The sequence below is a fragment of the Cavia porcellus genome, unplaced genomic scaffold (assembly GCF_034190915.1).
Source record: "Cavia porcellus strain 051 isolate PalLab524CR breed Dunkin Hartley unplaced genomic scaffold, mCavPor4.1 scaffold_2, whole genome shotgun sequence".
Lineage (NCBI taxonomy): Eukaryota > Metazoa > Chordata > Mammalia > Rodentia > Caviidae > Cavia > Cavia porcellus.
This window is the reverse complement of record NW_026947485.1, coordinates 22,165,389-22,192,430: the sequence shown is the minus strand read 5'-3', so window position 1 is coordinate 22,192,430 and position 27,042 is coordinate 22,165,389. Positions and strand designations below refer to the sequence as shown.

The 27,042-nt window shown below is 36.0% G+C and overlaps 1 protein-coding gene across 20 annotated transcripts in view; it reads right to left on the bottom strand.

The window, feature by feature from the left end:
* Hdac9 (histone deacetylase 9) overlaps positions 1-27,042 on the bottom strand; it is an 849,535-nt gene that overhangs the window by 216,650 nt on the left and 605,843 nt on the right. For all 20 annotated transcript variants that reach the window (XM_063233991.1, XM_063234068.1, XM_063234058.1 and 17 more), the window contains 3 exons: positions 25,795-25,930; positions 14,338-14,471; positions 3,135-3,255 (listed from right to left, as the gene is read on the bottom strand). In XM_063233991.1, the coding sequence (XP_063090061.1) occupies positions 3,135-3,255; positions 14,338-14,471; positions 25,795-25,930 (391 nt within the window). The remainder of the gene's footprint in view (positions 1-3,134; positions 3,256-14,337; positions 14,472-25,794; positions 25,931-27,042) is intronic.

The window sequence follows — 27,042 nt, the reverse complement described above, 5'->3', positions numbered from 1 at the left end:
ATCCATGATTTTTTTAATTAAAAAAAGAAAACTTGCTTTGGAGATCTGTATGTTAAATATAAAAATATCTTCTCTGAAAACACATGCCAAAATCTTAACTGTGGTTCTATCTGGAGGATATTTCATGGGATTTTCAGCAATCACTTTGATTAGCTGTACCTTAATTTCTACATTATCTACTTCATAATTACAGAAAAACAAGCAAATGCTCCTACACCTTTAGAGGAACATCTGCCTGTGTATTAACTAGAGGGAAGCAGTATTTCTATCTTTGAATCAAATGATTCCTCTAATTCACCTATCCCATTCATTTGTCTTACTGATGATCAATGAAATAAATAATTCAAATACAAAACACATTTGTGCTGAAATTCACATGCTGTGTCAGTATAGTGTAAATAAATTGTAGTGTCACAAAGAAAGTTTTTTTTGCAAGCCATAAAGTATATGAGTTGATTTTTCAAATGCAATTTACCAATAGACAAAAAATGACTAAGAGAAATGCAAGCAAAAATGAAGACACATAGTTAAACAGAAAGATCTTCAGTTAAAAAGAAAAGAAAAGAAAACAGAACAGAACAGATAAGGGTCCAGCCCAGTGGTAGACTGCTTGCCTAACATGTATGAGGCCTTAGATTCAATCGGCAGTATTGCAAGAACAAATGCAACAAAAACAAAGGTAAGAAGTCAATAAAAAAATTAACACCTTAAGGCCTGGTGTTAAAGGTGGAATACTGGCATCAGTAAGTATATTTCAAAAGCTGTCTGGAGAACATGCAGAAAGGTAGTTTTCTCACGTTATTAATCTTAGCAAAGATATTAATGTAACCTTGAATATTCTGAAGCCTGATTCTACATATTAACTGTGAATTAAAATATACATGTATACAGGGCTGGGGATTTAGCTCAGCAGCATAAGCGCCTGCCTTGCAAGTGTGTGGTCATGAGTTCTATCCCTGGTACCGATAACAAGGAAAAAGAAAAAAAATACATGTATAGTTTAATATTTGAACTATTTATCCATGATCATCAAAAGGCATAAAGGTAATGTTACACTGTAATGAAATAATGTTTAAAAGGTAACTTAAAAATGATTAAAACCTAAGATTAAAAGGACAATAAATGTATGTCTCTTATGGATAATTTTATGTAGTAATATTGATATAATACAAAACAGGCAAATAATTGATCATTTAAATTTAATATGTGCGAGAAACAGTTAATCCATAGCGTGACTGGATTTCTTTTGCATGTATTATATTGCTTTATCAATGGACAGAAAACTAGATAGCGACAAAGTAATGGAAACTGGTAATAAGAATGGCAGGAATATTAATGCAAAGGAAACCTTGTACCAGACTGATTGAAGACAATATTATGAAAGTGTCATTAGGGGAGGAAAGTGGTGCCTGTTTTCAAATCTACTTTATGTAGATATCTTTCAAAATACAAAGACTGATAGGTCTTTTCATACAGAACTTTTAAATTTTTCCTCAACTCTAGAACTTTATTATCAAATAGCATCAGTCTAACTCAGAAGCGACACCTCTTGTTGGTGTGGGAAAAGCTGGAGGTAGTTAGTTGGTTCCTTCAAAAGAACCAAGAAAAAATGTCTACATCATAGAAGTTTAGATCAATTATTTAAATTTATTGTATACCTTTAATTCTGCTGCATAAATCATTTTTCACCATCAAATCTTATCAATATTCTCTCTAAAAGCTGATCGATGTTTATGTTTACTTTTTCTGCCTAATTTTCCTCCAAGCTACCATTACCTATCCTGACACATAATGAAGGTACACGCACTCACCTACAGGCCTCACTTCAAGTATTTATGGGTGCTTGCCTTCATTTTTAAAAAAGGCATATTTTAAGTGTTATACTAGGTCATTTTTAATTTCTTCCTATAATTGCTTTCCAAGATGTTTATTCATTATATGTCATATGCGGGCTTTCAAATTTGTTAGGGCTGGTTAATATAAACTATTTTGAAATAATACTGAATTAAGTGAAAGAGTTTGATAATTGGGACTGACATAAGAGCTTTGTTTGAAAGAAAGGGACTAAAAATGTCCTAACATGTCTTTTATAATTAAAACACTTCATATATAACTATTTCAGTAGTACTGCTATGATATGTACTGTTATTAAATTATAAAAAGTTATCAATATAATTTTTTGCCTCTTATTCCAGAATTTCCTGAGGCAGGAAGATTTGAGCCCAGTCTAAACAATTTAGCAACTTAATGAAACCATGACTTAAAAAAATAAAAAGGGATTTAGCTCAACACAAAGACCCTGGCTTCAATCTCCTTTACAATTAAAAAAACAAACAAACAAATATTTCAACCAATGTTTTGTCACAATTTTTTCCAAAAATCTGACATTTTTAGCATTCATATAAAGTTTATATAAAGTTCTACAACTTTATTTTTTGAGACAGGGTCTCATGATATAGTTCAAGCTGTTTTAAACTATGTAGCACAGGCTGGCCTCAAACTTAGGGCAGGCAATTTTCCTGCCCAACCTCCCTAGTGCTGGAATTAAAGATGTGTGCCATTATATCTGGCTTTACTTTAAAATCTGCTATGAAGTTTTTTTTTAATGCAAAACATCACGTTAATCAGTTTTCTACTTGTACCTCTTACTACGCTATTTCCCACAAGTAAGGCATCTATAATAAGATATATAAATGCCATCTTACTTTACCATCAAATTAGTAACCTAAGCATGGTACTGAGTTTCCTCTTAAAATAAGGTGTATTGTTATCTAAGTGTGTTATAGGCATAGAAAAATAAACTTAAGGTCCAAAAAAATGGGAAAAGTAAAGAAATTTGTATAAGTGAAAAGATCTGCCCCTCTATGTCAAAATACACTATAAATGTGGTATTTAGATAAAGGTTAGTTTTAAAGGAAGCATCTTGCAATGGATAGTTTTGGGGTTTTTTTCTAATGCAGGATCTTAATCTGCTTTACTTCGCTTGTACACGACTCACTTCACAAAGCAATGCCTCTGGAAAAAGTGATTTTTTTGGTCACACTTGCTTGCCAAGTATTTTGAACTGACACCAACACTGACTAATGATAGTGCTGGAATGTGCTGTTCTCAGGAGAATGGACGCCCATACAGACCTAGGAGGATCCTGGGGTCCAACTTCTGTCCATCCAGGGGACTGGTGCCATACAACAGTGAGTGATGTTCAGAATGAACAAGCTGTATTTCCTCTAGGCTGGCTTTTCGACCTTGAATTCGCTGAAAGAAAATAGCAGAAACCAATAGTTCTCTACTGAAAACATTCAGAAGAAAATGAGGCCCTAAGTCACATTTAAGATGATTAATAATGAGTTGAGTTTCATCATGCAGGAATGTGACACTGATTTGCTTGGTAAAGTACTATAATAATGCTTGAAAAATGAGCAAATGCAAGGTTCAGACCCAATGGATTATTTCTGCCTAAGGAAGCCATCTTAATATATTCTTTGGCATAAAAAAATAAATCTGTAACAAAATAATTAATAGTTAACTCTTTTTAAAAGTGTCAGCTTAAAAACAAACAGGGCCTACTGATGTTAACTTATCAGCTTCTTCCTTAATATTTACCTTAAAAGAATTTGTTGGAATGAAAATACCTATAATTTCTTAAAGAATAAAGTAAATGCCATTACATTTGAATGCATATGGTTATCACCAATATGATAATTCCTTCCTGTGTGTGCATGCTCTACAGGAACATTAGTCAGTGGGAGGGATGCACAACAGCTCCAGATCTGTTTATCAATGGTCTGTATGAGGTCAACATAGCAATTCAGAGAAGCTTTTAGAAATCAGACAATATTTGCATGTCTTTTGAATCTAATGCAATTGTGTATGTCTTCAATTTTTATTTCAATCTTGCAGTATTTTATTTTAATGTATTTTATGAGTATTAATCTGTGACAGACTAGAAATTAAACAGAAACAAAAAAAACCTTACTGTTTAACCAGAAATAATTTGAGACATTGGATTCAGTCATTTTTTTTTGCTAGCCAGAGATTTTCACTCCATTTGACAAAAAACAAACAAAAAATAGTTCTTCAGTCTGAACAAAATTGCCTTAAATTAAACCTCAATTAATCAACATACAAGTGTTCTTTCTCAGTTAGCACATCTGTGAACCCAGACACAAAATGCTAGTGTAGTTAGTTAATTAACCTTTGCTTTTGGAAATTTCTCTGATTCTTGAAAAAAAAAAAACTCATTAAATAAATATATCACCAGGGCTGGGGATTTAGCTCAGCGGCATAAGCGCCTGCACTGCAAGTGTGCAGTCATGAGTTCGATCCCTGGAACTGATAAAAAAAAAAAAAAAAAAAAAGAAAGAAAGAAAGAAAGAAAGAAAGAAAGAGAAAAAAAAAAATATATATATATATATATACATATGCATCACCACAAAGCAATGGTAAGGTAATACATAAGTGCAGAATTCCAATAAAATTCACAGAGTATCTGTTCATGGAGTGTTGTCCCCCAGGTTCCTGACCCTGAAACCACCAGTTGACCTGGAAACACCAGGTGACAGCCACATCTGAGTATTGGAAAATTCCATGTTCAGCCTCTGCCCTGAGAGGTGATGGCATTGCTGGTAGACCTTCAAAGTATATATGTAATGATACTTCCCTGAGGTTTATTGGGCTGGTGGTAGAGCTGTACTTGCCACTGAAAATAAATGATCAGTTCAGGATGAAGGAAGAATGGCAGGGGACCATGGGGGAACCAGGAGAGAGTGATGTAAAGCAGAATCTCCTTAGGACCTCTTATGTGTTGAACAAATAAACAAATACTTGTGGGATTTTCTTTGTTATAGCATTGAAATTCTCTGTTTTTGACACAATCAATCAGCACTGTGCAACCCCACTTACATTTTTAGATAACTAAAAATATGCTTTAGAGAAATCACTCTCAGGCTGGCAAGATGAAAATCTAAAGCTGAAGACTAAAGCAAATTTGATAATGACCAGAAGTCAGCTATTGTTCTGATGGATAAATAAGTCTTACCCACCAAGTGGCTTGCTAGTAAACATGAAGTTTAGAAAAGTTTATGGAAGACCAAAACAACCAAATCACTAAAATGACAAGTAAGGAGAGAAAATGAACAACAGAAAGTTGAAAGCCAATATTAAAGAGAAACTTTAGATTTCAGCAGCAGGAAAATCCCCCAAGATAAATAGTGGTTTGAGTCATCCAAAGTTGGAATGAACACAGTGCTGGAAAACAGACTGTGACAACCCGTCTTCATGTGTCATAATAATGAACATCATGAAATAATCGGGCTTCCAGCTCTCATTTCTATGATCTAAGCAGTGCCTAACCACCAATATGTGCTAATACAATGAAATTGATTTTATTCTCTTCAGAAAAAGTAATAAGAACTGTGGGAGTAATAAAACCCAAAATGTGTAATTGTCATTATAAAAAATAGAGGAAAAGAAAGTGCTCTAAAGGATATAACTGCATGTATATTTAAGTGTATAAGATAGATAACCATATTACTGAGTTTTGTTGGATCATTGAACAGAACTGTTTGCAGTCTCACTGTTTGAATGTCCACTTTATATGCTTTAATTTTGTAACTTGAACAACTATTTCTAAGATGACAACATGTAATCTATTAACTAGTGATTTCCTACTGTTCATTTTTTCTGAAATTCTGTATAACTTGTACTCTTTTTCTGTTTTTTTTTCTTCTTAAATAAAATGAAAAAAAAAGAAATACCAAAACCTTAAAGAATGCAAATCCTATAGCTAATAATCAGAGCCACGTATTGACCATTATCCTAACATAAACTTTCATTTTTTTCTTTCTTCTTCTCTATTAAGATTATTTCTCAGTTCTGAATTAAATTTTTGCCTGTGGAATCACATTAAATATCATTAATGAAAAGGTATATTTATGTTTTCATACACTAGTCATACAAATTTACATACCATACACTCCATGCTTTCCTGTCTCCCATACTCCTGCAAGCTTTCCAGTGGAGTGCTCAATCACACATTGGAACAGTAATCTGCTAGCAAGAGTCACTGGAGCTACGTGTCAGCAAATCACAACAGGACACCTGCTGTATCTCAGGCATCCCTTTATGTAATATCAGTCAAATGGCAGTAAGGACTGAGCATCTGGACCAACTATCTAGTATCTACTTGGTCTAAGGTTTCTAGCCTTCACCTCACTATTAAAGTGTCGTGCTACTCCTGAGCTTTCACATTGACTTATTTCTTTATTTTTCCCTTTTTCCTTAACTTTCTTTTGACTTCTGAAGTATTCTATACTAGCTGCTTTTATTGCTATAATAGTTTCTGAAAAGCAATTACACTCGATGCATGGAGTACTCATTCTTGACAATCATGTTCTGCTTTTTTCAACTGCTACAAAACAAACCCCACAATCACAGTGCACATTTTCACAGAAAGAAATCTCAGCAAATAAAAAACAGTTCTACTTAGGGAAAGCACATTTTGAGGTCTGCATATTCCAAACACTTCTCTGGTGGACAGCTAAGCCTAGGATCCTAAAACAGCAGCCACTTTCTTCATTTCAAATCACAAGATTTCCTGGAGTAAAAGTTCCTTTTTGGCACAATTTTTGGCAGATGCTTAAGTGTGTCATATTCAATTTTTCTCTCCTACTGAGATCTTGGCCGTTTCTATTTTTAATGTATTATTTCATTTGTTTATTTCTCATATTTTCGACTTCCTGTGTACTCTTCATTCCTTCATTTCTCTCTAAAATGTTCTCTAGAGTCAAAGGTCAATAGCATAATAAGTCAGAAAGCAGGATAAAGTGCACTGATAGTCTTCCAATTACAGTGATACTGCTTTCCGTTCTCAGAGATACTTGGTCAGGAGAACATTTATGTGAAGTCATCTAAGACATTCTGACCAAAAAAATTTTGCAGAATTTTGAGTCTACTGGGACACTGGGTACATATAAGGGACAGAGTTCATCTAGGGGAAATGTCACTTTAGGTTCAAATACAAAATGTTTTAGATATTTCATGAATATAGGCCTACAAAGGAAAGCTTATAGCTTTTTTTTTAAATCTTGTTAAATAAACACCGTGATGTATGTAGGATTGCAGTCGTTTTTCAATGCCATTCTCTGAGGCTTGCACTCTAGCAGCATCTTCCCTGGAGCACAAAAGGAGTTAATGCCTAGCGAGGACCCACTCTGTGCTTAGGAATATGACTGTGTTCAGTGCACACCAAAAAATAGTCTCTATTCAGGTTGGAAGTTTGACTACAGTCATTTAAAATTACCATATCATTGAGTCTCACAATGCATGGTTCTTTCCTAAAGAAATAGTCTTTCAGAAATAAAGCCTGTTAATGCAACCTGATTATAGAAGGAATGTTCAGAACATGATCTACAAAGTCATACTGTGACAGGATAAAATGCAGCCTACCCACACCCACCCACACACAAAGCACACACACGGTATAGATTCGGATTTTTTTCTGCCAAGGAGCAGGATAAAAAGGAAACAGTTCTATTCCTTTCCCTTCTGTGTTCAAAGCCTGGATTGAGGCCAGTGTCCTAATCAGTTCTCATTGGCCCTGGAGGAATCAGAACCTTTTGTAAAATATAATAAAGGGCATAAAATCATGATAAAATGCATGAAAAAGCAGTGCCTTTGGTTAGGGAACTAGAAATAATTTAGCAGAACAGATGGATTGCATTGGTTTGGTATTATTGAGGACATGAAAGGGCTCATTTTGTGGCAGTTCCAAACTAAAAGAAAATGTCCAACTTAAATTTGACAAGTCAAAGTACCTGCATTCATTTGGGGAGACTCCATTTTCTTTAATCATTTTCAAAATAGTGACATAATGGGCAAGAATTTCTACTGAAATATCTCATTTTCTGAAAATATTTTGTCCATTGTTCCTAAATATGCTGATGTATTTTTATTCCCCAATATCCATAAATCTACAAGCATTGAGTTTTTAGAAAAGAGCTACAAATGACTTACTAATCTCAAAGTTCTTTCTGCCACAAGTACCATGCTTAATATTCAGTGTATTAATTTGCTATAATAATCTGTTGATTATTCCTGGTATATTTCTGTCTCTTAGGTCTAAACGGGAGATTTTGATGCTTATACACAAGTATATGCACTGGAGTTTTCAAATTCTACCAATAATTGTTTCAACTGTTTCATCAAAACAAAACAAAACAAAACAAAACACAGGGCTTTTACCTACCCCTGTCAGGGCCCTCCACAATCTTGTCCCCAAAAGCACTCATCATATGATAATCTATTCTCAGAGTTTTTCTAATAAAGCAGAATAAAGGAAGGGAGGAGGTAACAAGCAGGCATGAATGTAGCCTAAGAGACTTTTGGTCCTTTCTGTTGGGCACTGAAAGAAAGGGGGTTTCAAGCTGGGATCTCTGAATTCTTTTCCTCAGTCTGCAATGTCCTTAGTGTGCGGATGGCCGGCTTCAAGACATCCCTACAGGATTTTGTTTCTTCAGCTATAAAATTTAAAGGAAGTTTAAGGAGAGTTGATTAAATTATTTTATAGCTTCCTTTTCATCCTAAATAATAAGATTCTATGTGGAAAAAGAACATACATGCAGTAAAAAATTTAAAAACACATGCTTTACTTTGATTTATGAATTTGCCGTAGGCAGGCAGATATAATCGTGATAATATATTACTATGGCTGAGGCAAAAAATCAGACCATGAGAATTTTCAAAGGAGACCAACTCTTCCTTAAAGTCTGTTCCTTGCAAGCTCAATCACAGTTGAAAAAGTATGTATTTGTCAGAACATATAAATATAAAATAATAAACAACTTCCCCCACTTTCATAATCTTTTGCACGCCTTTCCATTTTTGTTTTGTTCTGCGTTGTACAGAAGGTAGGAGTTCTACCACTCAACAGAACCCCAGCCCACACTTCCAAGTTGATTCATGTCTCAGGTAAATTCTAACTACTATTCATTAGTCTCCCATCTCCAAATTATTTGGTCCATTTGCTTATCTGTGTCTACTTTGTCAAGCTTATGTGAAGACGCTGAGTTTGTGCTGAAGTGGTTCTTAACACTGGCTGCACTCTGGAATCAACCTGGCAAGTTGAAGAAATAAGTCAGTTGGGTCTTGTGGCCACAGCCTTGGTACCAGACTCCAAGCCTACTCAGCGGTAGCACAAAGCAAGAACCACATGCTAGAGGAAGCAGTGTGTTCTACCCACTCCCAAGCAAACTCAGGATGCTGACAGTGTAATGACCAACATTTGGAACTATGGAATAGTTAAAACAAGGAGTAAAGAAACTCTTTCATGTCTTCAGAATATCAAGTGCCTTTTATGGTCTCCGTACTGTTTGACTCACTCATTACTATTTATTTGAAAATATTACAGCGCATAGAGAAATTTCTAAAGAACTCTATGAAAACAAAAAAATCTCATCTGATGATAAAGACCTGAAGTAGTAATTAGCAAACAGGCTATATATTTCTTTGTCTCATTTCTATTTCAAACTATTATGTTCAGCAGAAAAATTGCTATCTCTTAGTTTAGCTGCTCATTTTTCACAATATTTTGCACAACTGAATCTTCTATCTTGTGATTTTTAGTGTATAAACAAATATTTGACAGTTTAAAGCATTTTAACAGTTATCATGTATGTAATAAGGTTTCTTTCAATAAATATTTAGTGTTACTTGTCTACTACAATTTTTCAGTGATTTAAAATACTTACAATTATTCATTTTTATCAATAAGCTTTAATGCTGCTGTTTAAAATATCCCGTATCACTTTTCAGATAGACTTACAAGAGCAGACTGGTTTTCCTCTCGTTGGTTGCTTTCTCCATGAATTTTTCCTTTTTAGCAGAATTTTTAAAAATTGCAAGTCATCTAACTCCTAGGTTGCACAATGACTTCTGATGTGTTTATCTGCCTGCACCTACTGTACTGTGGAACACAAGTCCTGCTCCACACAATGACATTCGGTCCTCTGGTTTACTCATCACAAGGAGATTGTTTGGACTGCTTCCTCAAACTGCCATAGCCTTTAAAGACAATTCACAGGACTCCCTGTTTGAGTTTCCTTCTCCTTTGTGGTTACATTCTAAGACACAAACATAGTTTTAAAATTATGCAAACTAAACAAAATAGTAAACTGTTATGTGCTGCCATCTAGTTAGACTACTCCGTAAAACAAATGTTTAATTGAATTTCCATTAACTTGCAGTCCTCAATGCTTCACAGTCTTTATACCAGAAAATCTGTACACTCCAAAAGTATTTCTCCACAGAGTAATACATTTCCCTATTTGGATTCGAAAAAAAGTTTAGAAGTCATATGCATGTGTAAGAAATCGGAGACCTTGTCCTTGAGATGCTGGTATCTTCGATCGCACACTAAACTTGTTCTCCACTTGCCTCACTGGAACGGCTGGGAAGTTCCAACAGGAACAGCAGTAACTTGGTTTCACATCCCAAAATTGTTTGGTAATTACTTTGTGTTTGGCACTTGAATAAAAGAGTTAAGCATTTCAGCACAGTAGGCTGCTTAGGGTTTTTAACTTAGGAATTAAGCAAAACAAAGTTATTCAATATTAGTCACAAAGAGGCAATGCAAATTTTACATAATCTGAAATCCAATAAAAGCATTATAAAACGTTATTATTCTCAAAACAAATGTGAGCACAAGCAAATGTCTGTGGGTGGCTTGGTGGGGCTGGGAGACATGAGCACTTCTGGAAAAACAACAGGGCAAGTGCATTTCTTACAGATGATGGGTCAATTTCTGCTTTTTTTTTTTTTTTTTTTTTAGCGCAGAAGAGCACATTCCTTTCTTCAGGAGCTCACACACTCCTCTGGAGACGCAGTTACCTAAGCTAGGAGCTCATTTCGGAAGAGGACACCAAATGACCCTGTCAGATTCTCTGAGCATGGAGACCAGAGAACTGCTGGCTTTGTTTTCTGTTCCCAATAGAACCACTAAAAGACTATGAATGATTCAATAGGGGAAAATATTAAATGGCGTTGGCAAGGAAAACTACTAACCGTCTCAACATTTTTAAAATAGTGTCACGTCATGCCAGAGGAAGTTAACCCATGTAACCACTGTAATCTCATAATAAAGACTAATGTTTTCTCAGGTTGCTAAACAGGACTAGTCAGCAGGGCCAATTCACACTAGAGCTGATAGATTAAGAGCAATATGTTTACCAAAGCATCCTAAAATTTAGTCTAGTAATAAGCAGGGAAAATATATTCAAATGAACTTTCTAGCCATTCTAATTTTATACGATATTAAAGCTGGATGAGATCCTAGAAAATATCCTGCCTAACACTCTCAGCTGCACACAAGAAAACCAGTGGTCACTGGTTAAATAGTCTGAAAAAAAATACACAGAAAATGGCACAGATAAGGTGAAAACTAATGTACAATCACCTTTGAAGGAATCCATTTGGGTTAATTTGCTATGTTTCTAAGAGAATTAATACAATGTAAGAATTTGATACAGAGACCGTCTACTGTTTTGAAATGAAAGAGCTATTACTATACACTTATAGTTCCAGTACTCTGGGAGGCTGAGGATGGAGGATCACAAGTTTAGCCCAGCGTGGGTAATTTAGTGGACTTAGAAAGATCCTGTACAAAATTTTAAAAAGGCTGCAGATGTAGTTAAATACTCAGAAACCTGGGTTTAATCCCTAGTGCCACCAAAAAAGTATTTAATTATTATTTCATTAATGCAAAATTGACTGCTCCATAGGTAGAGGGAAGTTGACTTCTGAACACACCAGCAGAGATGACACCGATTATTTTTTGAGCCAGGGAAATAATAACACCAACACACAAAGGAACCTGAATAAAGACAGAAGAGATCAAGTTATTCAACTTTGGGGTGCCTTTTTCTTCACACTCTGACTTAGCAAATGACCTCTCTTTCTCAGAGAGTTCCTTCTGGTACTGTCAAGAATGTAGGAAATTGATTACCTAGTCTTCCTCATTTTATTTCTTTTTCTAAGCCCAATCATTAAAATAAATACTGACCAGAGAGGGATGGTCATGGACTCTTAAATTTTAAGGCCACTGTGAACTACACTACATTCTATGTGTTTGTACACTCTCCCCTTCCAGAAACAGCTCTCCTCTGGATAGCAGAGTTTGCTACCCTGATAGTTTGATCCACTACAATCAGCCACTGCCAATCAGTTATGGTTGGGAGCAGGCCAGCTGCTATAGGATATAACAAAGCCTTGAATATGGATGGCAAAAGCACCAATAAAAATAAAAAATCATTAATCAAGAAAATATCTACAGCAAATGTAAAGATGAAATAAGCTAGGAAAATTCACATGCATAAAGGTATTTTGTCCATTACATTCAGTAACTACAAACAAATTTTCTTATTAATCTACTTCATGTATTCCTTTTGAGCTATTGTAGAAATGAAAATGGTTTAGTCTCCAAATTGCACATCAAAAATATGAAATCCATCAAGAGTACTCCAAAGTCAACCAATAAGAGTATTAAAGCCTCCTGCCATATAATATGGATGCCACTAGCAAAAGACCTTGAGTAATAGACCTTCACTTTGGGAAAACAGGAGAAATAGATCTAGCCCATTTTTCTTCGCTTTAGTAGTTTTAGGTAAAAGATGCATTTAATCCAAAGCAGAGCTTTAAATATGAAAAATGTTTGATAATGCTGTCATAAACATATAATAAAACTTGTGAGACTATGTACACAGTGTGGTAGTGTTTACACTCACAACCCCAAGTGCTAAATGACACAAAAAGTATTATTAGTAATTTAATATTTAAAAATCTAGTATTCCTATAATATGGAATATATTATTTACCTGCTATATAGAGAGAAAATATATGAAGAAACTTATTTTTAGAAATGAACAAACTGAACAAATGGTTATGCATCTCAAAACTCAATTAGTTTTTACTAGTGCACAGAGAAGAATAGTACTCCTGTAAGTTATCATCAAATACAAGCAAGAGTACTTGTTTTTCAAGATCATTCTGTCTGCCTTGAAATTTCTCTTTCAACTATTTCATTTTCAAAATATTTTACAGCTATGTCAAACTTGAACAGGAATTTTGTTGACTTCATTTTCAGTTGTCAAATATAAAGTAATACTGAAACTTCAATAATGTGCTATGAATCCATATCAAATTTATAAACAATTATATAATCAGCACTTTTTAAAGTCTGGCCTTTGAACTGAACATGCAAATAATTACATGTAATTTGCATATAACCCAAAAAGTACTCACAAAACTTTGATTTTTATTTTGTTAAAACACAGTGAATTTAACACTATTTTAATATATCAGTTTACTCATGTCATAAATATAGGCAAAATATTGTCCACTTAGTTTTTTTCTCCAGGCAAGTGAGAACTATGCTGAATTTCCATCACTGAGCTGCACAGAAGGACATAAACAAATAGCAAATCTTAAAATGTCAATCTTCACCAGGTGTGGTGGTACATTCCTATAATGCCAGTATTTTGGGAAGCTGAGGCAAGAGTGTCACTCATTTTAGAGGACCCTTGTCACAACAAAAGCTACAAAAATGTAGCTCAGTGTGAAGTCCCTGGGTTTAATTTTCAATTCCCAGTACCATCACTCCCCACAAAAAAAAAAAAAAAAAAAAAAAAAAAAAAAGGCTGAAAGAAAGGAAAGAGTGCCTGTGAAATTAAATCAGGTAATTTACAAAATTTATTATCCTAGTCTAGAATACAGTATAATCCACTGTCTAGAATACAGTATAAATCCACTAAAAATGAAATAAATTCAATAAATTTTAAGATAGAATAAGGAAATATATAGAAGTACCTTTTTTTGAAAAATGCTTTAGAATGTTACTAGAGTTTAGGTAGAAATTCACACTTTCAGCAACTAAACAAGTCTTTCTGAATTGCCACTGCTTTTGTTTTTAATCTTTGAAAACACAAAGAAGGTTCTTCTAAAAAAAAAAAAATGGGACTCTTGCTAGGAAAACACAGAAATGAGTCTAACAGTGTCTCAGCACAAGCACCTCATTAAAAGTTGGCCATTTGCAAACAAGAACAACATAATAATGCTGCAACAGAGCACATACACCAGGCAGCTGCTCAGTCCATTAACAGTGAGTACCTACTGTGTGTCCAGCTGGAGGCAGTTGGTGCATTCTGTGTTATTTGTGGCTACGACGAATCATCAATCACAATGTTTGCACTACATGGTTAACATTTTTCTACCACTGCCCAAATGAGTACTGGCCTCTTTACATGATTTATTTAAGTAAGAAAAAGAGTGTGGCCAATTCAGGATTACCTCACATTTATTTAGCAGCCCAGTTTCTTGCAGCCGTGACCAGATGCTCTGTATTCGTCCAGCATGCTCGGGGTGGGTGGTAGAATTGCCACAGATGCACTGGTGTTTCAGCATTAGTGGGTCATAGGCAATTCCTTCAAAACAAAGAAAACACAGCCCAAGAGTGAATGAGGAGTCAACGGTATGGTACACGTTAGAAGATAATATAATTACCCCCAAATAGTCATCCTTTTAAAAATAAATTTTAGGAACAGAAAAATCAGTATCAGCAAATCTTCAGGGCCACATAACTGCTATTTTGTCCTTTACATCTGCATAAGTATGCAAAAACATCAACCCATGGGTTGATGGGTTAATTAGCACTCAGACTTCAGTGAAAGATGCTGGCCTTTAAAAAACTTTAGATTTAAAAAACCATAATGCAATCTAACCAGTATTTCAAGTCATTACAAACTACTTTTAGACAATTCAATTGAGTAGAAGTTTTAATTTTGTTACTGAAGTCACAAAATGAGCTGTCATTTAAATCCTGAATTTATTTAATGAGTAAATTTCAGCATTACTTTACTCACTTGTAATAAACTAGAAGATTTTCCAATCCCTTCCTATTCCATTGAGCAATTACATCAAAGTTGTGCAGACATGTTTCTTCTTTGGTTACTTGCATTTTCCTCATAATTTACACTATGCAAACAATCTGGCTAGTGTAGGATTTATTTTACTGTATAACATTGGAAGTATTTTTTTAAACATGAGTATCAAGTGGATAAAGTTTAATAAAGATTTCATAGGTACTTAATGAATAAAACCTACCAAGAAGGCTTAGCATATTTCATGTTGCAGTTAGATCCTATGATGGGAAAGATTTTATAAAACTTGATAAACTGAATTATTCTGGGTACATAAAGTAGGATTTTTAAAGCAACAAATTAGTTGATAATTATAGCTCTGATTTATTTTAAGAAGATTTCCACCAAAAATCCTAGGGGTAAGGAGTGTTATTTACAAAATTTACTAACTTCATAAATTATTTAACCAATTAAATCTTTTTCAATAATTGACCATCAAAATACATTTCAGAAGTGGAGGAAGGCTAATGTATTCATGATAAGAAACAAAGTACAAAAAGGGTATTCAAGAACTGGTAAATCCAGCAATTTATCTTATAAAGTAAGTTTAATTAAATAAATCTTATTCTCTCTTTGAACTACATTATTGTGTTAGAGAAATGTCACTCAAAGGAGGAAATATTTTCCCTTAAATGTACCAAAATCATGCATTTTGAAACCATGTGGTAGAAATCACACCTAAGGAAAAATATCAGAGTTCCAAATAATATCCATCCTTAATGACTTGATGTGCTTCAACCCCATCCAGTGGATGCCCCAAACTCTGCTTTTCATGCTCAGCCTTACCTTTCTTATGAGCAGCATATTATACACTTCTGGTTCATTTGTCCACCCAAAATCTGCACTGAGACCTCATGGTTTTCATAAAGTAAGAACCTCTTTGAGTTTGAAATCATGATCTCAAACCACACAGTCTTCCTCACTTTGACAAAGCTGAGATCTGTCACTGTTCTTGGCAGAAACTTTAGTGTCTCGTGAACATTACAGTCTATCTTCTAGGAAGGAAAGGGGCATCTGTCTTCCCTCCAAAGCAGATCTTGAATCACTCACTTCTTATCTCCACTGCCAAAACCATACACAATCAAGAGTCTCTAATCTGGACTCTTGAGATAGCCTTATAGCAGGCTATCTGACTACAACAGTAGTTACTTTTACTTATCCTTCAATGACTTCAACTGATGAGACCGAAGTTCTGCAAGGCTGGTGTAGACAGCCCCTCCACAGCTCTCCCTGCTTTCCTTCATACTCCTCCCCTCCTTTGTTTGATCTCCGTTGCTCCTATAAAAGCCTATCTTCCATTCCTCCAAAAGGTTAAAAATCCTATCAGCCTTCACAGATGCTTTTCCATTCATGCTAGAAACTCTCCCTTCTTGATCTCTGTAACTGCACGCCTCACTCAGCTAATTCCTTTTCATTTTTGAAAGACTGAGTTTTAATGCCACTTTCTCAATAAAGCATTCCCTGAGAACATTAGAGCTCTTTTACTATATCTTATCTCATAGCATCCCCTAAATCTCCTTCAAGGCATTGATCACAAGGGTGTAACTGCTGCATAATTGCGTTTCATATACATTCTTTTCACTAGTTAGTAAGATCTATGAAAGCAGACTAGAGCTGTATTGTTTACCTTTGAATTTCCAGTGCCTGTACAAACCATGTCTGGAAAAAAATACAGTAGGTGCTCAAAAGTATGTTGTAATGATTGAATGAAAGAGAAATAAATAAATATACTAAAGAACTAGGTCATATATTTTTGTTATATAGGCTTCCTTGTGAATCTAATCGGTCCTTTTCCTTGGCCTTCTGAAGTTTAGAAGGCCTTACTTCTTTAATATTTTATCCTTTATTACCTTCCAGCCAGCAGGTGCCTTTAGAGCAGGCATTTATTTTGTTCAGATTTCTATTTCTACAAAGTATTTTGCAAAACGTCACACTTTTCATGCTGTTCAAATATATAAATGAATATTTTAAAGTAAAGTCAAATGGAGGATATAAGAAAGGCGGAAAAGAAAATAGGCAGCCAGGCAGACAGGAAGAATAACATCCAACATATAAAATGGGAAAGAAAAAGTTTCCACAGTTAAGATCTATCAAGTATTTATGAGTTGCTGTTATATAATAGTTGTATAACATATTTTCATTCAGTATAGCTTTATACTATAGAAACCAGATAATAGCAATATGGACACAAAAGGTATAGTATCTGCCCCATCTTGAAATTATATTCTACAAGAGTGGAAATTTTAATAATTGTGCTGCTTTTTTCTATTTTATCTAATACATCTAAGCTAATTTTTGTAGAAATTTAACCTCTTTGAACATTTTCCTCATACCCCACTACCACAAAAAACAAAATTTTGAAACGTTATGGTAGGTAGAAACTATTTCTAGGTATCTGGAGATCGTAATACAAGTCCAGAAGCTCTTGGAAAGGTACTTGAATTTAAGGGGAAATAAGTAAAATCTGGAACTTCAAACCTACACTGATTCATTCTCACGAAGCATCAGTGAGGTGTGAACAGGATGCTGGAAGGTAAGACTTTAAGTTCATCCTTCATCTCTATTCCTTTCCTGTCAGCCCCCTTTTCCCTCTAAATTAAGGATTTACAGGGTGGAAATAAGCCTGCTCTTTTGGGAATCAAATGGAATTTTACTTTTATTTGACACTTTTTGCCCCACTGATCACTACTTACAGTATTAGTCAATGGCTTAATCTTTCTATGATCACTGAGATAAGAGTTAAAATCAAGATTAGAAAAACACACAAAGGAATCTCTCTTCTTTTTTTCCTTTTGTGGTATTAAAAGTCGAACTCAGCGCCTTTATACATAGTTACGTTTCCAGTCAGCTATCTATCTATCTATCTTTATTTTGAGACAAGGTCATCCTAAGTTGCTTAGGCTAGCATCAGACTTGGTGATCTTCTTGCTACAACCTTCTAGAACACTGGGATTATAGGCAGGCACCACCGTGTCCACTCACACATATATATGTATATATATATATGTATGTATGTATATATATATATATATATATATATATATATATATATCAAGCCCACAGAAAAGTTCAGATAATTGTTAGATAAACTTGGACTTTGTGCCTTGTCTGGCTTTCAGTTTTATTAAATTAGATCATGAATTTGAAGAATCACATGTAGTAGTTTTCCTTTCTGTAATTATTACATGTAGTTCAGTCAATTTTTAGCCGATAGAGTCTATTCCTGTGTACAGGCTTATACTCGCTCTAGTTGCCTTGTTTGGAGAGTCTATCTGATCCAGAAGGAAAGCTAAATGTAGCACTGTTATGCCTAAAATTTCTGATTCTGATTTCTAGCTACTAACATTCAACTTCATATTGCACTTCTGGTATGTATCTGAACCTTCATACCTTTCTGAGACATTGACTAAGTACTACTACTAAGGCTAAGGACCTTGACCATAGACAAGCACTTGTGTCTTTCCTCATAGATACACAGTCAGTGTGAAACTTGTACATGTTCACTGTTTTCCAGTTTTATTACATTTAACACATGACGTGTGTTTTTTAGAAGTGTGTGTTAGGTGGAGGATAATCTTTTAGGCTAAGAATTTAGAGTTTTCTTAAAGATGAAAATATTTAAACTACCGATAACTGGCAAATGGCAGAATTATTAAAATGGATAGAGGAAATGACAAGCAACCCACTGGATCCATGGAGCCCACATCTGCAGAGTGAATCAAAAAGAATTTGGAAAGGAAACAGCATCTGAATGAATATGCACACACTTTTTTTTCTTGTCCTTATTTCTAAAATAACATAGGTGAACAATAACTTACAGTGTATTAGGTAGCATAGGCCAACCAGAGATGAGTTAAAGTATATGGGAAGATATATATAGATTATATGCAAATAATGCGCAATTTTATATAAGGGACTTGAGTATAGATGAGTTTGGGTATCTGTGGAGATTAGAAATCAATCCTTGGATACCAAAGAACGACTGCATTTTGAGACAGGGACCATTTCTAAGAACCACAAAATCTTACCTTTAGCAGCTGTTATTACTGTTTCTATGCACAATTTTAACCTATCTGTGTGGCTCATTTTGCCTTATTTTTCATTTCTACCAAGATCATTACATATGACTACCTAGAACATTTGTTATAATATCTTTCAATTTTATATCATTCCCCCAAAAAACCAGGGCATTTAGCACCTAACTCTTCTGTGTTCCCAAGACTTGCCAAGTCAAGGAGACTTTGTAAATGGACAGGGACAGGACTGTCCTGATAAATATTACCAGAGGGACACTGAAAACTGGGAGAATCAAGTGCTATCTGTAGAAACTTTTTTCCACCTGTGTGCAAAGTCAGCTGCTCTTTAGAATTTTGATCATATATATAATAGAACAAAGCAAGACCATGACGTCCATGCCCTGTTGTGTACTGAAAAAACTTCCTCCTTGCAAGAACTGAGTGTTGAACAGAGTGAAATGAAGTGCTGTCATCCACCCAGCTATCCCTGGTGACATCCTGGTCCGGTCTGCCATGGATCCTTTGGGTGATTCACTAGACCTGCACACTGCACCGCGTGTTCCAAGCACTTTCCAGAGACTGTGTACCTGGCTGCTGACACCAGCTACCATCTCTTTCTGCTAAGATGTCTCAGTTAACCCTGTCTTTTCCTGTGTTAATGCCTTCATAAACTTTATCTATCTTAAGCCATCCTCAGATAGTTTCTTCAGTCTCTTGGCAAGCTAGCCCACAGCTGGGCTATGAATGGCACAAACTGGCACACACACAAAAAAGAACTAAACAGTATAATTTAAAATTATATGTGAAAATTGATGTGGTAACCAAAGAAATTATGTAATATCCAGAAAGGATGTTTTTAAAAATTGGCAAATTGTGCATTTTACTATATAAGAACATTTTCTGAGGCTTACAATTGTGTTTGTTTATTGTTTTTCATGTAAATCATATTAGTGAGATCAGATCAGAAGTAACTGGAAGAAATTCCCACCGTAGGCCCTCCAACTAGCACTATATGAAAGTCCTTTAGTGCCTCCAAACTGTGGTGAGTGTTGCCATTCAGACCCAGAGCCAGAAAGGAGACTGAACCAGCAGGTAAGTGGGCAAAAAATGAAGTCGAACAATTTATTGCATATTTGCTACCAAAACAGCTGGAAATTTTTTTCTGAAATTAAAAATTAGTAAAAGCAGGAGAGAGAGACAGACAGACAGATAGCAGATAGAGACAGAGAAAAGAACAGAACAGGGCCTATGACGATATATTACAGAAGCATTAAAAGAAATATTATTCATACTATTTAGTATGGTGAGCATATAGGAACTCAAATAAAATTTTACAAAAAAGCCTTGGCATCTTTGAAAGTCAGAAGATACTGACCTGCTAAAAATAAAAGCCAAAAACTAAAGGGAGAGAGCAAAATAAATGAAAAAGACAATGGAATGAATTGAAAGAAAGATGGTGAGGTAGGAATTGCAAGAAAATTAAACGGTAGAAAAATTAAAATCTCTACTGGAGACAATAAAGACAAGAATAGAGACTTCAGAAAATCAGATCAGCGCTAAATACAAAAACTTGAAGAGTTCCAACAATAGACTAAGAGGTGTGCAGAGAGGTGAAATGTGGATGTCAGAGAAAAAATAGCTGAACAACAACAACAAAACAACAGCAGCCAATATATATATATATATGACTGCTCCTCAGGCTAAATGAATGATAAGGCTGAGGATGCTTCATATAAGTACAGAGACATCTGCATGAATAACAACAAATGCACATCATGGAGATGACTTCTCTTCTAATTTAATAGGGTAAAAAAACTATACTATGACCTTTCAGGTAAAAAAAAAAAAAAAGCAGACTGAGACAAATAGATAAAACTTAGTTCCAATAGTTTGTGTCCATGCCACAGGACTATAATAGTATGATATTCTCAGACATGAAATGTAACCTTTTCTCCCAAATATATGTGTACATAACATACAAAATAATAAATAACAATACCATTTCATTCAGTTGCTTGATTCAATTATATACTTTATATATAAATATGTATATTCTTTATATTAAAATCCATGTCTGCATATTAATATATATTTTTGATATATACATATACGTACATGGCATACACCAGTCCTATACCTAAGTGCTAGGATTTGAAAGAATAGAAAAGTCTCTTGCTTCATAGACTATTCATTGGAACATAAACATCCAATTAAACAAATAATTAAAATTTTTAACAGGGAAATTCAGTCTAAGGGACTATCACAGATTTAGTGCAGATTTATCTAAGAAAAGCTTTCTGGAAAAAATAACATTTAAATAAAACATGAAAAATTTAAAAATTAGCTGGAGTTAGTTTACATTTAGGAAAACATCCTTCATTTAGAAGAAATGAGGCAACAAGTTAACACTGATGTCCTCACACTTAAACATTCAAACATATTTCATTTTCCATCATGATGCACCAGTAACTCATTAAATATCAATTTTAAAATATTTTAATTAAATTAGCTTAGTTTTTAGCACTATAATTCTATTTCAGACTGATTGAAAGATGTTATAAGGTAACAATGATAATGTTATTATTAAAAATAATCTTATAAAGAAAGAATTTATATACATGGGTTATGCAGAGTAACCTAGTGTTTAAAGAAAAAATATACTAGGTAATAGGGAAGATTTTAAAGCCAATCAAATTTAGTAATACTGATATTGCATTTTGATATCATTTTTGTATAAACTAGAACAAATTATCTGCTGGATGCTCTCATCATCATCATCTACTGGATGTTCTTTCTCTTTATTCCTTTTTGTTTGAGACAGGTTTTCACTGTGTATTTCAGGCTGGCCTGGCCTCACTGTGTAACAGCTCCCCTGCTTAGCCACTGGAGTGCTGCGATTCCCTGCGTGTGCCACCATGCCCTGTCCTGGATCTTCACTGGACCAAACCTTATTTTTGTCAGTAACAGCTGAGCAGAAGTGATGGTTTTGACAGAGAAAATATACATTTCCTTTTCTTACTTATCAATACCTCACATAAATATAACTTTGTATCTTCAAATATGATTATGATTATTATTCTAGAAGTTTTTAGTTTTCCCCCAGGCAGGATCTCACTAAATCACTAAATTGTCCAGGCAGGGCTTGAATTTGTGATTCCCTTGCCTTAGTCTCCCAAAGTTCTGGGATTATAAACATGCATCACAATAGAATTTTTAAAGAATTCTATTTAAGCATGTTGCCACAACAGAATTTTTCAAATTAAAATGGAATTACTATTACATATATTTAAAACATAACACGAATTTGATTTGAGTATGCAGCAACCTGGCTCAGCTCCACACATGGTTTGTTATCCCTGCAGCGGCCGCAGACACTCATGTTCTGCTCCATCTAGAAACAACTTCATCTGGGCTGCTTGTGGCCACCAGGCAATGGCTATGCTTTTTGCTCTGGCTTTGAGTCCATTCAGGTCCTCATATGAAATGGACTGGAGACTTCATCTTTCAACAGTTAACTAAACTCAGGCATTTCCTCTCTGGAATATTATTTTGCTCTTTACAAAAAGGGGCAATGTGGTTAATCCAGTTAGCTGCTCGGGATCCATGTGGATGATAGAAGTTTGAACATTATACCTTAAAAATTACGTGAGTTTAGTGGTAAACCACTTTTCAGTTGTACCATAAATTATATTACTCTTACAAACAGAATGGATTCAAGCCAATTGGGCAGCTTTATAATGTACTTGTTTCCTTTTCCTTACTCTTAGTGGATCACCTATTATGTGAGATTATTTGGTTTTTGCTTTGGAAAAAAACAACAACATACCTGAATGTTAGTTTTAATTTTAAAACTCATGAATAATAAATAGCTATTTTAAAAATCAAATGAAAGGAGTTTAATGCTTATAAATGTAAATTTTCAAACATATTAAAAATGAAAGTGTTTTGTGTTCTCATCTGAAACCAACATGACTAGAAACACTGAAGTGAAATTTAAGATTATGCAGACTGTAATTGTGTGTAGATTATACAGAAAGATGAATTTGTATTTAGACCAGCACAGTAAGTGGAGGAGCAAATTGAAGACAGTGCCTTATGATTCCTTTGTATTTAGAGAAGTATAATTATTCAGCGTGTGTGCGTGTGTGTGTATATATATGTATATATGGATGTAGATATAGCTATCTAAGCTATATATATATTAATGTCAGCAGAGGGGCTATTCTGTGTTTTAAGAAATATAAATGTATATAATCTCTCATTTGAACAAGAAATTGCTCATCAGATCCTTTAAAGTGGAAGAGAGTCATAAGCTCATCTTCCCTTTTGTTTTGGAATATGTGCTGTGTTAAACACTAGGATGCTGACATGAAAAAGAAGCTAACTATGTGAATGCGTCTTGCGTTTAGTTTGAACAATCAGACTGAGGTTATGATTATAACATGTTTATGTGGTTAGGTTTACACACTACATTTTTTCCTGGATGATTTTTCTTCTTCTCTTTCTTCTTTTGATGCTGAAAAAGGAAACCAGGGCTTTTTAGGCCTACTTTATTTTTTTAAATTCTAAAATTTGGTTTCAGAAAGTTGCTATGTGGCCCAGGCAGGACCTGAACTTGCCTCTATCTTTGTACTGTAAGAGTGGGTGTTATGGTTTGTGTCCCTGGTGGCCACCCAGCCTCATGCACTAATGGAGGCAGCTGAATCTAGCATTTGTGATTGGTTCATTGTCTAGCGCAGGGATTAGTAGTGTGAGTGCTGCACCCGCCCAGGGGCAGAGCATGCATATAGTACAAGGGATGGAAGAAGGCAGGGGTTTTTTGTTTGCTTGGTTGGTTGGTTTTTTGTTCTTTTGCCCTGTTTGCTCTTTCCATTTGCAACTGCCATAAATAGTTGCCCCTCAGTCAGATTACCCTGCCTTGGAGCCAAACTGTGTATGGACTGCAACCTTCAAAAACTGTAAGAAATAAACACTTCCTTCCTTCATTTTGGGCATCAGGTATTTTGTCTCAACAAGAAAAAATTAACCTTGGTTACTACAGTGGGCTCATATACTTGGCTCACCTGATTTTTCTAAGTCCTTTAAACTCCTATACTTGGAAATAAGGTTTTTCTCCTACTGGTATCACCTATACAGTAATCAAGAGACCTTGCTTCAGTCACATCAAAAACCTTACTAAAAATGGAGGAAACTAAAGTATGCCAAGAAATGACCGTCCCTTCAAACTTAGGAAGGAAACCCTATCTGCAGAATTACAAGAATAGCTAACAGTACATACAGTAACATTAACATGAAACTTTATAGCTAAGGTCAATTTAAATTAGGGAATTTATTTTACTCACTGGAAAGGCTTTACTACAGGATGGTTGTTAGACTCTGCTCTCTGAAATGTTAAAGTAGAATAAAAGACAATTCTAGGGAAAAGAAGATTGAGAAGCGTGTAAATTTTAAAGCTGCTGCATATATATATATATATATATATATATATATATATTCCTCTTTATCATGGATCTGGCTTTGAACACAAACTTGGTAAACACCCAAGGCCAGTACCAGGCACTAAGAATCCCAAAAGCTTTCATTGACACTAGGCCACAGAGTTGGTTTGTCAAAAATATCAGGCAGGTTTGTTGTGATTCAAAAGTAAAACTGGAGACACAAGCTAATATGGTGGAGAAATATGCCCAGCCTGTATCTCTTAGTAGGGAATGTTGACTTATGGTATGACACCTGGTTTTTAAAAAACTAGCTCTGATGCACACTTATTCAAGGTGACTTTCACAGTTAAATAACTTGGCTTCTGCATTTAGTAAGTTCTAAATAAAAGACTTCTAAATAATAGGTACCAAAGTCTTGGGTACACTAATTTCCAAAAATGTATTTTAATTTTTCCATGCACAATAGCTTGCGCAAGGTCCAAGAAGCCACAAAAACAAGTTCTATTTCCTGAAAATTGATTTAAAACATAAATCAGATAATCTGTAAAAGCCTTTGGGGAAGGTACATATGAATTCTCCCCTTGATGTACCTAGATTGTGTCTCTTAGGGCTACTTTAATGTCTGGCCAGCATCAGTTTGAGAACACAGAACTAGAACGAGGTAGAGCAAACAGGAATAATTACCCCCACATCTTTACAGCACAGGCCTCTGCAAAGGGTATAGGGCGCACACACGCTCTTATTTTTTATTTTTTGGCATGTGCTCCAGACTTGACCTTCCTCTGGCCTTGGAAGTGCTTGGCTTGTTTTTCTCAGTAGCCAGGTTCTAAAGTATCAAGCACAGCTGTAGGTAACGGAAGAGACTGAGCAAAAGGCCACCCACAAGTGCCATAATAAATGGAAAGGAAACCAGCACAGCACATAGCATCAGCAAGCTTTGCCTTGGTACCTGTCAGTCAACTCCCATGAGTCATCTGTATGGGAAGGCAGAAGAAAATCTGGGAAAGGACACTTAGTCAACATCAAACCAAGAAGCCAAAGGGGCACCAACTGCCTGGTGGCCGCGTCCCTAGGTGAGAGCTGGACGCACAGGGCTGAAGCATGTTGCAGGGATTTTTGTCTCTGGAAGGGACGCATGCACCTGTTGATGGATTTTCCAGGCCCGTGGATGATAACAATTTACGAGGCTATTAAATACTAAGCCAACATTTAGCCGATGCGCTGCTCGTCTGGGGGGCCCTAGAACCCCGTCGCATTCGGGCTGCCCGGAGAACGCCGAGCATTGCGCGCGCGTCCACAGCGCCCCGTTCCGGAGCGCGCCGCGCGCGGCCCGCCTCTCTCCTCTCCCCGCCGGGGCGCCCCGGGGATTCCTACCGGTTGCCGAGCAGGGCTGGCGGGGGCGGTCCGTGGGCCGGGGCAAGATGGCGGCCGCAGGGGAGGAGCGCGTCCGCGAGAGCAGCCGGGGCTTCTCCGGGTCGGCCGAGCCCGCCGAGGGCTCCGGGGAGGGCTGCTGCCGAGAGAAGAGCACAGCGGAGAGAAACGTGAGACACGCCTCGGGGGAGACAGCGAGCGCGACATGTCAGCACACTCAGTTCATCAGGGCGACGGCGTGAAGGGAAAAGGGAACGCAGAACGGGAGAGAAAAACACGCTCCGGGCACAGATCCACTCGGCAGATGGCTTCCCGCCACGGCGGGACCTGCGGCCGCGCGGAGGCAGGCGGTGGGGTGGCGGGCGCCGGTCAGCTTGAACTGGTGGAAGCAGACGGACCTCTGACCTCCTCGCGGGGAGCGGGCGCGCCGTCCCCACCCCGGCACGGCGACCCTGAGGCGCGGTCTGGTGTGCAGCCTCCTGCAGGAGGACGCCATGAGCCCGCGCTCCGGACAACGCCCAGCGCCTGAGGGCTTTCCGGTTTTCAAATCCTAGTGTGGAACTACGATTGTTTTAATGGTTTTCAGGAATACTGTGTAAAATTATTAGTGTGTTGCGTAGAATGTTAGGCACATTAACAGTGTTGACTATTGTCCATACTTAAGTAACTACACCAAAGGACCAGAGTTTAGAAGCTTCTGGAATATTCTCTGAAGAATCCCTCTGTCTCTAAGAAAGACACTCAGAACCAGTTAATTGAAGCATCAAAACTACTGGTGAACATGACATTTCCGACTCATATTAGGACATTAATAACTTTCATACTTTTTTACATACATCTTTTTTACTGAACATGGAAAAGAGCTGAGAATGACACAAAATATCACCGTAAATTGCCTCAGAAAAGAAAACATAATCCAAAAGATTAACAGTTTTCGAAATACAGGTCTAATACCTCTCATTTGAAAATTGTGCATGTGCTTCTGCTTTGATCTACCTGGCAAGCATTTCCTGTTCCAAGATGATATAAAACTCTCTTTGGAAAGTTTTGCTTTAATCTTCCTGTTAGTGCCTCCTTGGCACCCAGCATCTGTCACTATGTGGCATATTGTTTTTGCATTTTCAGCACAAGGCGAATCCAAAGTATATGAACCACTCACTTAGAAAGCTCAACAAACCACCTATAACAGAAGGTACTTTATTCAAAGTAGTACGTGGTTTGATGTAATTGTAGCTTTCTCTGTATATGACA